The sequence below is a fragment of the Siniperca chuatsi genome, linkage group LG1 (assembly GCF_020085105.1).
Source record: "Siniperca chuatsi isolate FFG_IHB_CAS linkage group LG1, ASM2008510v1, whole genome shotgun sequence".
Taxonomy (NCBI): domain Eukaryota; kingdom Metazoa; phylum Chordata; class Actinopteri; order Centrarchiformes; family Sinipercidae; genus Siniperca; species Siniperca chuatsi.
Window position 1 is genome coordinate 4,024,476 of NC_058042.1, and position 14,241 is coordinate 4,038,716.

At 40.8% G+C, this 14,241-nt stretch overlaps 1 protein-coding gene across 1 annotated transcript in view; it reads left to right on the forward strand.

Annotated features, from left to right (window-relative positions):
• iqgap1 (IQ motif containing GTPase activating protein 1) overlaps positions 1-14,241 on the forward strand; it is a 45,802-nt gene that overhangs the window by 15,688 nt on the left and 15,873 nt on the right. Inside the window, exons 3-15 of the mRNA XM_044204801.1 lie at positions 5,304-5,460; positions 6,492-6,569; positions 7,541-7,617; positions 9,027-9,094; positions 9,537-9,650; positions 10,378-10,556; positions 11,135-11,222; positions 11,336-11,493; positions 11,602-11,686; positions 11,825-11,988; positions 12,973-13,133; positions 13,229-13,353; positions 13,981-14,144. Of these exons, the coding sequence (XP_044060736.1) occupies positions 5,304-5,460; positions 6,492-6,569; positions 7,541-7,617; positions 9,027-9,094; positions 9,537-9,650; positions 10,378-10,556; positions 11,135-11,222; positions 11,336-11,493; positions 11,602-11,686; positions 11,825-11,988; positions 12,973-13,133; positions 13,229-13,353; positions 13,981-14,144 (1,618 nt within the window). The remainder of the gene's footprint in view (positions 1-5,303; positions 5,461-6,491; positions 6,570-7,540; positions 7,618-9,026; positions 9,095-9,536; positions 9,651-10,377; positions 10,557-11,134; positions 11,223-11,335; positions 11,494-11,601; positions 11,687-11,824; positions 11,989-12,972; positions 13,134-13,228; positions 13,354-13,980; positions 14,145-14,241) is intronic.

Consider the following 14,241-nt stretch of genomic DNA (forward strand, 5'->3'; position numbering starts at 1 on the left):
GATTCTCGGTGTTTCCATGTTTTCCTGTATTGTAGTGCTACAGCCCACTGTTTTGCATATATTAATATCACTCGAGTCACAGTCAAGGAGTCGAGCTGTTTATTGATTTCTGACCAGATTAAGAATCAAAACTGCCTAATGCTTCGTTCACACCATGTCAGCATAATGGGATGAATGGGGAAAATGCCCCATTGTTACATCTTGGGAACGTTACCTCATTTTTAAAAGATTGTTCCCCCTTTTCACACTGTAGTCACACCAGATAAATGGAAATGTACCTTAAATTAGCCATTTTATATTCTGTTACATATTTGTAGCAGTTTCTTAACAAGTTAAAGCAGATATCAATAAACTGTGGGATATAATTCAATTCACTTTTATTTATATAGCGCCAATTCATTACAGAAGTTCTCATTGCACTTTTCCTATAGAGCAGGTCTAGACCGTACTCTTTATAATATTATGATGCTATAAAGCTATACAATTCCCTTTTTATTGTCTTCATTCATTCTATTAGAATTAATATTGCATTTTATATACGTTAACTGCTGGCGGTGTTGCATTTGCAGCCATTTTGGCACCAGTTTGGGGGCATTTTTAAACATTCATTTCACCACAGTGACGGTTGTCAGAAATTCTCTAGATTTTATTGCAACAAGGAGGCTGCAGTGAACATTTTTTTCCCATTTGTCTGCTCATATTTCCAGTCATATAATGTGACATGAATGCGGCACTAGGCCTACATCTTATCTAGATTGTAGTCTTATCCAGAATTATCCACACCTGTATAAATATGAAAATGCTTGCACTATACTGTGTATGGTTACACTATAACTATGCTAACTACAGTGGCCACAAACTAGCCCCTGTGGCTTTGCTGTCATGTAGGTATGCTAGCTTCATTTGACTTGTTACCGTGGTTACACGGTAGGCTGGTAATGTTAGCTAGTAGTTTGGTTACTGAAGAAGTGGGAAACTATAAAAAATGATCTGTTAATGGTAAGGTGTTGGAGCAAAGAAGTATTCCCTACAGTGAATAATTTCCAATACTTTGAAGCTAAAATTGTGAGTGTAGTTATGCTAGCTAGCTAGTTATGCTAATTCTTACCCCGGTTACAGGTTTGCTGAACTTTTTTTTCGACCAAAGTTTGTAAATTAAAATTATTTTTTACAATGAATATTGTGAGTAAAATTAAATGTCTCAAAGTGGCATTATGTATCCCGTGTTCACGCATTATTCCAAGATGGTTACCCCCATTGCCAGCCTTGTCACACCAGATAAATGGAAATTAAAATAAAGATTTGTCGTTTGAGATATTTGTAGTGGTTTGTCACCAAATGAAACAAAATACGAACAGCTTAAAGCTCCTTTTTAATTGGCTAGTTTGGTTATTTTAATGTTTAACATTGGATTTTATTTGGACGTTTGCAGCCATTTTGCCACTGGTTTGCCTGTAGTTCTTCTGTCAAGAGGGAGATATCGTAGTTGTCAGAAATGTCCGATACCTCCAACTTGCAATCACAACTCGAAGGTTGATGTGGACATTTGTTCCACTTGGCTGCTCTTTTATTATGATCTGTATGGTATGACATGAATGTAGCATTAGCCTTTAGCTTGTCCCAGAGGGTGCTCTTGTGCCTTCATATCTCTCATCTGATGTGTTATTTGTTTAGAGTAATTCTGGAGATTCCAGACGATGCTTTCATATTTGTGATTCTAGACACGTCATACAACTTGACATTTCTTTTGGCAGCTCTCCGCTGTTGTTAAAATCCAGTTGACAACGTTCTAAAATCCAATTCATATCTGCTGTTCTTACTGGTTAAGTGGAGGGTGTGTCTGTGTTTGCACTAGTCTAGAAAGGGTGTGTAGCCCGGATAAAAGAGCCATTAGTTTGCAGTCTTTATGGAGCCTTTCACTGCTCCAGTGTGGAGTGAAAGGGGGGGCTTGTTCCTTGCTGGCAGGCCCAGGCCTTGCGCCGTGGGTCGGTCACCTCGGCCTCAATAGCAGGCCTGTCTGGAGACCCCATGTCATGACTTCCTGGGAGGGAAGTTGTTTCAGCTGGTGGTTAGCTGGCCTGTGCACTGCAAAGTGTGGGTGTGAGTGTATTTTCATATAGTTGTATGAGGACCAAATGTCTTAACACGAATTGAAAAGTTAGGAAAATCCCTGAAAATGAGGCTCTATTTCAGGACATAGGACTTGGATTTAGTGTTAAGATTAGTTTAGATTTGACTGAATACAGTCAGTGAAGGTCCTCAAAGCTCTAGTAATACAAATGTGTGTGTGTGTGTGTGTGTAAAGGGGGCTCTGTCTGTAGGAGGAAAGGAATCTTTTTAATCTCGATCAGGATATAGTTAACCTTGTTGCTTGACAAAGACCTTAGTTACAGAAGATTGGGAATGTTTTCTTTGCAGATGAAAAGAGAGAGACTGTTTGACCTTACTCTGTCTGCCCTCACACTGTGAAATTCCTTACAGTCAATGATAAACTCAAGGTTTTCATAATCTGAGCTGATATTTGAAGGCCTTAATAAAGCAGGGCAGACACTACTGTCCATTACTGGGGAGGAAACGATGTTTGCACTATGAAATGTGGCTGTTATTCTTGAATAGAAGAAGACATGTGTTGCTTTGAGGTGGGGAAGGGAACTACTGTATAGCCATACATTTTCCAGTTGATTCAGGTATAGAACATCAGGCCAACATTAGATTAAAAGTTAGATAGAAATTATTAGATTAGAAAATGCTCACATGTGACATAAGTGGAATAAAGAAGAAATAAAGTCAAGTAGATTTTTGAACTACTGTGTCAGAGTAGACACAGAGTAGTTCTTAAAGTCGCTTGCGGTGGAAAACTCGTCTTTTGCAGTGAACCCTGACCCAGTTTCCACATCTGTGTTGTTTAGTGAATGTAATTGGATAGAACTGGGCCTTGATATCATCCCATGTATTGAAGGAACCCCCACCTTAAAATTCTGACTTTGCATTGCAGCTACAGTGGAGTCTGAAAGCCAAAATGTTTCAACAATCTGATACTTCTAAAATAAATGTCAAGTTTTGTTGTCAGTCCCTTAAAGGTCCAGTGTGTAACATTTAGGAGGAGCTATTGCCAGAAATGGATTATAATATTAGTATCTTTTCATTAGTGTATAATCACCTGAAAATAAGAATCGCTGTGTTTTCATTACCTTAGGATAAGCCGTTTTTTTTTTTATCTACAGAGGAAGCAGGTCCCCTTCCACAGAGGCCATGTTGCACTGCCATGTTTCTACAGTAGCCCAGAATGGACAAACCCAAACACTGGTTCTAGAAAGGGCCTTTTGCGGTTTTTCGCAAGTTCTGCGGCCACTCTAAACAGGTCAATACGGTGAAAGGAGATTTCCAGGATGATTTATTTTCTGCTGTGAATAAGTTTTAGTTGTAGGAACAAAAATGGACTGTCTTCGTTTGTAGTCATTGGACAGTGATAACATGAGGTGGTGGAATCCAGTCCACCAGGCCTGTCCCAGTATGAGAGCTCAGCATGTCTCCTTTGTGGCCCAGAGCTGACACGGGCACATAGCAGGAATGTGACTTCACAGTATGATCTAAAAGAAATGAAATGTCACACATGAGGAATGCCGGGAACTCGGCGTTCAGGAGTTTACCACAGGCCACGTTAGGTGCGTGTAGTCCTGGAGCTGCAGGACCTTCAGCCTCAGCCAGACAAGTTTTATCGTTGCAGAATATTTCACGAGATGGTGCTGTGTTTTAGGGAAAAACACAGGAGGTGATGTGTAGGAAACATGAAGGCGAGTTGCACTGTACTGCACTAATATGCAAGCCATACCTGTGAGATCTAGTTCCGTGTTTACCTCTTAACCAGTATCCAATTTACGGAGGTTGAACCCAGTAACACAACACCATTTTCATTCAGATATGATATGGAACGATCCTTCTTTAGGGCTCCTTATTTACTGTAATTGCAAATGAATCAGTCGGTCAGTCAACAGGAATTTGAGCAGTTATAATATTGATAATTGTTCTTTGCTTGTTACAGCTTCATAAAAGTGAAGAGGTGCATGCTTTCTTCCATTTAGCATCAGTTTTGAATCCTTTAAATTTTGACCTCCACTATTTAAGACATAATCTCTCTGGTAACTTGTGATGCACATTATGTTTGACATTAAGGAGTAATTAATCAATTCAATGAAAACGAGGCCAAGTCTATAGTCATATAGTTCTGTGTTAATCATATACAGAAGCTGCCCCTTGATATTTTAAATTTACTCTCCACACGTAAACAAAAAAAATAACATTTGTGGGATTGGAGCGATAACCTTGTCAGACCTGGTTCACCTTTTCTTTTTTTTTTTCAGTCTAAACTGCAGTTTAGGCATTGTTTGTCAGCCTTAGCTGCAATTGCTAACACGAGCGCGCATAGTATGTTAGCGTGCTCATGTTAACGTTTAGCATACTAGCATTAAGCTCAAAGTACAGCTGAGGCTAGCAGGAATTTATTTGGGCATTATTTTTTTTAGAGGTATCCTGTCAAGTGTTGGACAAGTGGAAATTTTGACCTGTTGTTGAAGCTAGGTGAAAAGTCAGGGTATCACCCAAGTAATTAGGATTCATGTGACCATAACAATTGCTTGGGGGTGACTGCAGATTTCCACTTTCTCCCAAATGTCAAATGTGGAATCCCAGACACCACTGGTCTGATGGCATTCGATGAGATGAGGCATCTTGTTACCGTTTGTCCAACGGCATGCATGCACCAAATAATAATCCCCTGACTTGATCAATAGAAGTGCTTCTTAAATCGGATACTGTTAAGCTGAGCGCAAATCACTTTAAATGAATATATAGCAACTTTTTTGTGTGTGTGAGGCCACATCCTTACTCTTTGCTCTACATGTAACTAAAATTAATGCAGTCAACAGTTTTTTCAGTTTCAGTTTCATACAGCCACACTGCTTTAACATTTCTAGAACGTATTTGACTACAGACTACACTTGTGTGCATGAGTCTTTGTACTGTGTTTTAATTCTATCATTTAAAAAAAAAAATTAAGTACATTTATCTTTTATCAGTTGCTATAATTTTATTGAACACTGCTTTCTACTCGCAAGTGCCAGGACACCCTTGCTGAAATAAAATCCCTTTGAAATACTGTCTTGATTGTCTTGTGGCTTTACACAAAATAAAATGGTAGACTTTTCAACAACAGTAATTATCCCTGTAGGGAAACTAAGCTGTATATTTAAGTATGAATGTATGTTTCCTCTTTGTGTTTACTGTGATATGTGCTCTCCTTGCAGATGGATAGAGGCCTGTCTGGACGAGGAGTTGCCTCCCACCACAGAGCTGGAGGAGGGGCTGAGAAATGGCGTCTACCTGGCCAAACTGGGCAACTTCTTCGCCCCGCACACCGTCTCCCTGAAGAAGATCTACGACCGTGAGCAGACGCGTTACAAGGTGAGAACATGTATTAAGTATTTATACGTCATAGGAGGATACAATTGTTTTTCACCATTACTTAATCCTCAATCACCAGAGCCAGGCACTGAGAACGGGAGTCAGATATTTGATTCTGCGCTCTGGTGTTTGGGCCAACCACTGTATAGTTGCATGCATTTCCACATCCAAGTAATGTGCTTTGAAATAACAGTTGTTAAGGAGATTAAACTGGAAAAATCATGTTAAAAACATCACCTGCTTGGAGTCTGACTTAGAAAAGTAACTAAAGTAAGTCAAATCTTCCAGAACAAGTAACCACAGCAAGTCATGAAGCAATCCAGCTATTAATTCACAAGTAAAAGACCAAAGTGTAGCTGATGACCTGATGGTTGGGCTATTGAAAAGATCCTCCTCTTGGAACCATGAGGATACGAGTATTTGTTGAGATATCTTGCTCTGGAACCATTTGATACTTCCATCAGCAGGTCAAAAACCGTCACAGCAGGTTTTCTGAAATGCAAAACAATCCAGATAAAATCACCATAAATACAATGAGCCAATATTAAAAATACATGATGTATCAGAAGGCAACAATGGCTAAGAAATGACTGCTATTTCAACCATCTTCTTGACTGGGGATGTTAACAGAGCCATCATTTCTACAGCTTTTGTAAAAGCAGGAAGTGTCAGTCAAATGCTCTAAAGAGTTTATACCATATATAAGTGTTTTGAAGCCAAAAGGTGACGCATCATTCGGCCACAAAACACCTTTCTGCCTTTTATAGAGCGGTAAAAAGAAGATCTTGTTAATCTCCATCATTTTGGTCTGAGAAGTAAATATTTGTGGTTCTACAAACCTCCATGGAGTCTTCACTGAAATGGTATTCTTTTAAGTCCATTGTGTCAGTCAGTGTGTATTTCCCTGCTTTGTGTTGTAGCCGGGCTGCAGCTGTTGGTTGAATGGGGCCTCAGTTAATAGCTTTTTGAGTCTTGAGTCGGGACTGAACATCATGTTTGTTGTGTCCTTACTTTTGGTTTCTCTCTCACAGGCGACAGGTCTCCATTTCAGACACACAGACAATGTCATCCAGTGGCTCAACGCCATGGCAGAGAAGGGACTGCCAAAGGTGAGCATGGCCCGCATCCGTCTGTGTGTCTCTCACACACACGCACACACCAATACTATCTCCGACATGTAAATGTACCTACATTTGAAATTAGAGTCAGACAAGTCCATCCCCGATCAGTCAGTAAAACCTTGAATGAAAATTCTGTTTCTTCCTTAGAAACATTTTTCTTTGAAGGACCATATCGGTTTTGCATGATTTAGGAGATTAAATGCAAATCACACACGGTTTACGTAACATTAACGCTGTTAATAATAATATTATTTAAAGCATGTCACTCGATTATGATTTTTACAAAACAATTAATGGCAACACTGTTAATAGTGATGGATTATCTACCTCAAACAAGTTTTCCGCTCAGTGCACATTGATAGTTTCATGCTGTGGTGAAATGAACTGAAGCCAGTGGCTCACTGGAGAGGAGAAAGCTCAGTAGATTTGTAAACTGCATGTTTTGTAGTTAGTCGGTTGAAATGTTCCTTTAAATCACTACTCGCCCTAAAAGAAGTAAACAGTGGCCTATTATAGTAAAAGTTCTTTTCTGAGAATTTTCCACTCTTTCAACTCTGGGGCAACTCTGATACTTGTCATTATGTTGGCATGAAAAAAAAAAATAAAAATGAGTACCAGCCCAAAATATCACCAGTTGGCAGCTTCGACAGAAAGTGTAAGTAGCTTCCTTCAAAACTTCCATTTCAGTTGCACCACAAGCCAGGGCGTGTGAATGCACATTTACATTGTGTAACCCCCCCATTTGAGCTAATATCCTGAATCACTCCTGCAGACATGCTGCAACATGCTTGCTGCTGAAAGTGCTGCTCTGATGACTGGCAAATGGACTGTACTCGTATAGCGTCTTTCTAGTCTTCCAACGACTTCGCACATATTCACACACTGATAGCATTAGTGGGCGACCTGCCTCTAAGCCGCAGCCGCCCCTGATTGACTCATTGTCCCTGTTTGCATTTCAGATCTTCTACCCTGAAACCACAGACATATATGACAGAAAGAACATGCCACGCTGCATCTACTGTATACATGCACTCAGGTACTCTCTCTGTTTGTGTCTCTTTCTGTGTTTTTGTCTGATTTGTACAATCAGGCCTCAGGTTGTGTGGCCTTGCAGCATGAAATTCAGTACTGAAGTCAGACACAATCAGACCACTGGTTAGATTCTTCTGCTGATTTGTTTAACAAACTGAAAACCATTAAAGCACCTTGTTGGTGTCAGCAAAAAGATATTGTGTTTTTAAATGTTTTTTGTAGAAATCATGTGAATTCCTCGTTCGTTGGATTGCGAGTGCTCAAATGATTTACTTGACAAGCTGTTTATTCCCCGTGGTCCTTACACGTCTCTGGTCTGACCATGTGTCAAGTCTGTGACGTTTTTACGAGGTGAACGGTGCAGTTTTTCAGCAGAAAGGCATTCAGTGGTACGAGGTATGGAGTGGTTTGTTTTTAATAGAGCATTCCACCTCAGGTGAAATGGATGCAGGGGCCTTCGTCAGGACGCCAACCAGCAGAGCAGAGTGGGGAGGCATGGTGTTCCAGGCTGCATGACTGGCCCAAACACAAACCAGTAACACCCAGTTGCCACAGTACTGGCACAGAAGCTCTTTTACTGTTTTAATTAAATACCACAGGAAACAGTCAACGTAATCTGGTGTTGTTGTGAGACTAGAATTTGACAGATTCATAAGTTTTATCTCTAAAAATTTGGATTCTACTGCAGAACTACAACAAGGTTGTGCTTTATCTTGGACAGCTGTGTAGCAGCATTAGCACAGAGGATTTCGGTGTATCACACAAAGTATATTTCACATAATTTATGGGATTCAGGTCAAGATATGATGTACTGATGGACTCTGCTATCAAATCTGTTATCAAGAGCCAGACTGGAGCTCTGTTCCTCCTTTTTCTTCTTCTCCTCTGCCCTCTTCTTCTTCTTCTTCTTCAAACTGAAGTTTAACTTTGCTGCCTGTTGTCCACATCCATATAACATATACACTTCCAACAATAAACACAGCAACACATTTCATATTATTATTATTATTATATATATATATTTTTTAATTTAGATTAACTTTACTAGCAGCCCAGGTTTATTGGTTTACCTCACTATGTACCATTAGGTGAACAAACAAATTACAACAAATAATTCCACTGCATATGTTTTGAATTATTCCCCATCTGCCTCTCAATAATCTGCAGCATCATAAGAAGTGACACGAGTGGCAGCATGGTGCAATGTTGAAAACATCTGTTTCCTTGCCCTGAAGTGACGTAGTTGCATCCTGATATTTGCCTTTACTCCCCTCAGTTTCTTCTGGTAATCAGGTTGTACTGAAATTGTAATATTCATGACAACAATATGTCATGAATATATACGTTTCACCTCTGCTACTGATGTATTCTTTTATGCTTCCTCATTTATTGTTTCTCTGGCCTCTTTTACAGCCTGTACCTGTTCAAGCTTGGCCTGGCCCCTCAGATCCAGGATCTGTATGGAAAAGTAGATTTCACTGGTAAGAGTGTGAACTTGAACACAAGTCAGTGCATCTGTTTTCCTCATTCTTTCCCTGTTAACCCAATTATGTCATCTTAAATCCAGAGCATTACAAATGTATGATGCCAAAGTTATCATGAAGTTTAAAATGTGTTTTTATGAATTTGTCTGCAACCTGAAAACAGAACTGAGAGGAGGAGCACAGAGCTTCTTTTTTTTCCCAGCAGGCCCCGGTGGTGAGGAGCTGCTGGAAATGTTAGTCATTAGTAATTGTGAGAGCTTTTCCTCTCAGTTGAGTTCCCACTCAGCTCCCTGTCCCAGAGCCAGAGTCAGAAATCTGATTATCACACATGAGCCAGGAACAGTCTGTCTCACTTCCCTAACCCAGCCCCCGTCTGCTCCCCTCTTTGTTTTCACCTCAACCCATTGGTCTGTTCCTTCTGCTCTGTCTTCTCTCCCAGAGGAGGAGATCAACAACATGAAGAGTGAGCTGGAAAAGTATGGAATCCAGATGCCCGCCTTCAGCAAGATTGGCGGGATCCTGGCCAATGAGCTCTCGGTGGATGAAGCTGCATGTAAGAGGGGCTCAGATGTCATGGGGAGAGGGCGGGATCTGATAGTTGCAGATTATATAGTTTAGTTGATTCATGCTTTCATAATGAAACAGATATAAATCTCCTCGCCCCTCTGGAGGTCATTGTAATTCAGCCATTTTTTGGATTTGTCAATTGTTTACCTAAGAAACCCTTTCTGCCCGATTTCACTGCATCACTTTTTTAAGCACAAATTCATCTACAAGCCTGTTTTTTATTTCTTTTGTTTTTTTACACAGTTCAAATTATGATTAGTCAGTGTTCTTCTTTCTTTCTAAAGTCTACAATAAAGACAGCTTTATTCATATATTTTTTATGTCAATGATGAGACGAGACACAATTACAGCTAAAGTTGTTTTTGTCTTTGTGCAACACACAACAACTGATTTCCCCCAAATTTCCAAGATAATGACTTCACTTTTACTTTGTCTATAGACTTTGAAGTTACATTGATTCATGGATTAGAATTCCCCCTGCTTGCAGTCTTTATACTAAGCTAAGCTAACAGTCCCTTTGCTGTGGCTTGATATGTAACGGACAGACATTCATAAGTTTAAGTACTATATCAGTAAGACAAGACAGAGTACAATAAGATAGATGATTTATTGATATTTAACATCAGCTATCAGTAATCTAAGATAAAATACAGATAAAAGCCCCCAAACTCCATATGAAGCCAGCTCTTCACCATTTTCTCTTCCATCCTCAGTACACGCTGCTGTGATCGCCATCAACGAGGCCATCGATCACGGCATACCCGAGGGCACGGTGGCTGCTATGCAGAACCCCAACGCCATGCTGGTCAACCTGGATTCCAGCTCTGCTCGTCAGTACCACGAAACACTGTACCAGGCCAAGGGAAAGAAAGTGGCCAACTCACGCAAACGGGTACGGAGTTTTAAACTTCAGCACCAACGGCTCACAGATGCGATAACAGTGTGCGGTGAATGCTGTGCACAGGTTTCAGATGGCCAGAAAAGAATGGTGGCCTGGGGCACATTATCCATGAGAGACCAGATAATTAAAAATGTTTGTGTGTGGGGGGTGGGGGTGGGGGTGGGGTCATGCAAGCCATTGTCCACTTTTTGATTAGAAAATAATTGAACATGCAGCCTGAAGCAGAAGAAAATTTTGGCATAAGATAGAACAAAGTGCTGAGGTCACACAAACCACTGAGTGAGAGTCAGAGAGAGGACTGAAACCACTCCATCCTCTTGACAGATTTGGCAGCAATTTCTTGCAGTGAGAGATACATGTAGGATTTGTGATATATTATGATTTTAAAATGTAAAAAGTTTGTTTTGCCAATAGGCAAAGCAAATAAATGACCAAAATTCAGAACAAGAGAACAAAAGTACCCTCTGGAAAGAAATATATTTTACTTTGGTGTCCTTTAGGCGGGATATGTTGAGAAGTAGTGCTAATCTGTAATACTTGGCCACATTTTTGTTGCTCTGCTCCAACAGCAAACAGAGAATGCCGAAGCAGAGAGGGATATCTATGATGAGCTTCTCACCCAGGCTGAAATCCAGGGCAACGTCAACAAGGTCAATGGTAAGTCACATGAACACACACACACACACACACACACACATTTATTTATGGATTTGATCATTTGTCTTGGTTTCCATGGTATAGTGGTGAAAATGTCAACCTTTCTCCTACAGTGAGCAACGCCTTGAGTGCAGCTGAACAGGCATTGCTGAGTGGCGATGAGAATAAGTTATATGAGGCCCTTAAAGCCATAGGCGCTCAGAACCTGCAGGTCCAGAACAAAGGCTGGTACCTCAAACAGCTGCAGGCTGACCGAGAGAATAAAGAGCAGGTAGGGATCAGTGTGCAAACGGAGCCATACATTTATGTCAAGAAAAAGGTGAAAAGTCTGCTTCTCTGTCTCCTCATTATAACCTCAACTTGATTTCTTCCTTGTTAGGGGTCTCCAGGAGAAGTCCTGACTAAGGATGAGTTGCAGAGCGGTGTGGACGTGGCCAATGAAATTGCAGAAGGCTACCTAAAGAGTATGCACATAATGCATATATTCGAACAAGAATTGTCTCACAATTTTTCAAGACCATTGTCTTCTTCTGCTTCTCTGTATTTGTTCTTATAATTCACCCACGACTGTTAATTTTCTGTGTGTGTTTGTGTGTGTGTAGTGTTGAAGGCAGTGGAACGCATCAACGCTGCCATCAGGGCGGGTGTGCCAGAGAAGACGGTGGAGGAGCTGATGAACCCTGACGCTCAGCTGCCTGAGGTCTACCCCAGTGCTGCAGACCTCTACCAGAGAGAGCTAGTCAGCCTGCAGCAACAAAGCCCGGAGGTACCCACGAGGAAACGCACACAAAATTAAATACGTGGAACCCACACCTGCAACACATCGTTCTTGACAAAAACATGTGGTCATGTGGCTTTTGAGGGTAAATTACAGGACCAGTTGACCTGCAAATGAAAACTACCTGGTCATCAGTCAGTACCACACAGACGTTTGTACAGTTTATATTACTACAGGTGTGCTACGGCAATCTAGCCGTCTCTGTTGATAGCAAAGTTTATTTTATGTTGAACTGATAAGACTTTGAGACACGCTGAAATGAAAACAAATGCACCTCCTTCTTGCCTAATTCTCCAAATAATAACATACATATAAATGTACCAAAATTGTACATTTTTTAATTTTTAAATCAAAATGCTGAAACAATTAGTCGAACAGAAAATGAATCCGGAACAATTCTGATTATCAGTCAATAGTTCTTTATCAAGCAAAAAATGGCAAACATTTGCTGGTGTCCAGCTTTTTAAAATGTGAGGATTTGCTGCTTTTTCTCAGATTAATACTGCTATGAATTAAATATCTTTGGGATTTGGATTGTCGGCTGGACAAGACAAGCAATTTGAAGACATCACACGGAGCTCTGGGAACTATTGATGGGCATTGTTTCACTATTTTATGTCATTTTATAGACTAAACTGATGAGTCATTAATGGAAATAATGGTCAGGTGCAGCCCTACAAGGACATTACTTATTATTAATAGTTAGAGCTTACTACACAGTCTACCTGTGAAGCATACAGTACATTTCCAACCATTTTTTTAAAACTGTGCAGCTCTTATCTCTCATAATTGACGGCTTCATCACCTACACACCAGTTGCTTTGGACCCTCTTTGGTGTTCCCTGGCCACGTTTCCTCTGAATGGACTACGGAACAACAAATTAAGACACTATCGATTTTATATTGTTTGCCTCTGGTAGTCTTAATTAGCACTTTGACATATGAGATAAATTTGTGGCCGTTGTCCCGCAGGGGTCGCTGTCCCACCCTGAGCTGCTTGTTGCCGTGGAGATGCTGTCATCGGTGGTGCTGATGAACGAGGCGATGGATGTTGGCGACCGAGCCGCCCTCTGGAAACAACTGTCCAGCACCGTCACTGGACTCAGTAACGTGGAGGATGAGTATGCACAGAGGTGAGCACACACACCAGTCAGTGACACATTGCCTCAGTGATGTCTGATGTTTTTGTGTGTTTCTTGATGTAACACCGTACCTGTGTGTTCCTCAGGTACATGGATGAACTGATGCGTCTGAAGGCAGCAGCCAGAGAGGACGGCTGCGACTATTTGACCTGGAACGATATTCAAGCCAGTATCGACCAAGTCAACCTGGCTGTGCATGAGGAGCACGAACGTAAGAGACAGGCACTCGCATCCGTTTACACCCAAATACTTAATCTATGTTAAACTCCAGAAAAGTAACACCTACACACTGACCCCACACCACACATGTATTTAGATAGACAACGTTTTGATCCAAATTAGATCCTCATCGAGTCAAAATGTTTAAAAATGGTTATCAGATAAGCTAATAGGCTAATTGCGTTTGTGCTAACAGGTGACCTGCCCAGGGTTTGATGGTAAACATCTCAAAACAATTACATTTTTAAATAGTATACAATGAATACTCCATCAGTAGTAGGTATAACATACATAAAAAATATTAGTACAGTTACAGTACAATACAGTTATGATTTATGTAGTAGGCTCCATAACCCCCAAAATAACTTTCAGAAAGGTCATTTGTTGGCCACAGGTTCAGAAGTATAACAACATACCAACACATTTAAAAGTAATGTTTGTCCTGCTTTATCTAAGTTAAATTTCATCTTTAATTGTCAGACGATGCCAGATCTTGACTGATATTACAAACATCCCTCCCTTTTTTTTATCTTCCTACTCATCCTCCCATATTATATTGTCATCATAGACTCACAGAGTTTTAATTGGTCTATCTGTACGTCTGCTTGTGTATTTGCAGGTATTGCAGCCATCGGACTGATCAATGAGGCCCTGGATGAAGGGGATCCCATGAAGACCCTGTCCATGCTGCAGAACCCCTCAGCCAAGCTCACAGATGTGGACCCGCCTGTGGCTCAGCACTACCATGATAAACTGCTGGAGGCGCGCAGAGAGAAGGCTCACGTAAGACACACACACACACACACACACACAACATACACAGGTTTCTGGGAAGAGTCTACCTTTCTGACAGCTGCTGTCGAGAGGTGGATGTAGAAAA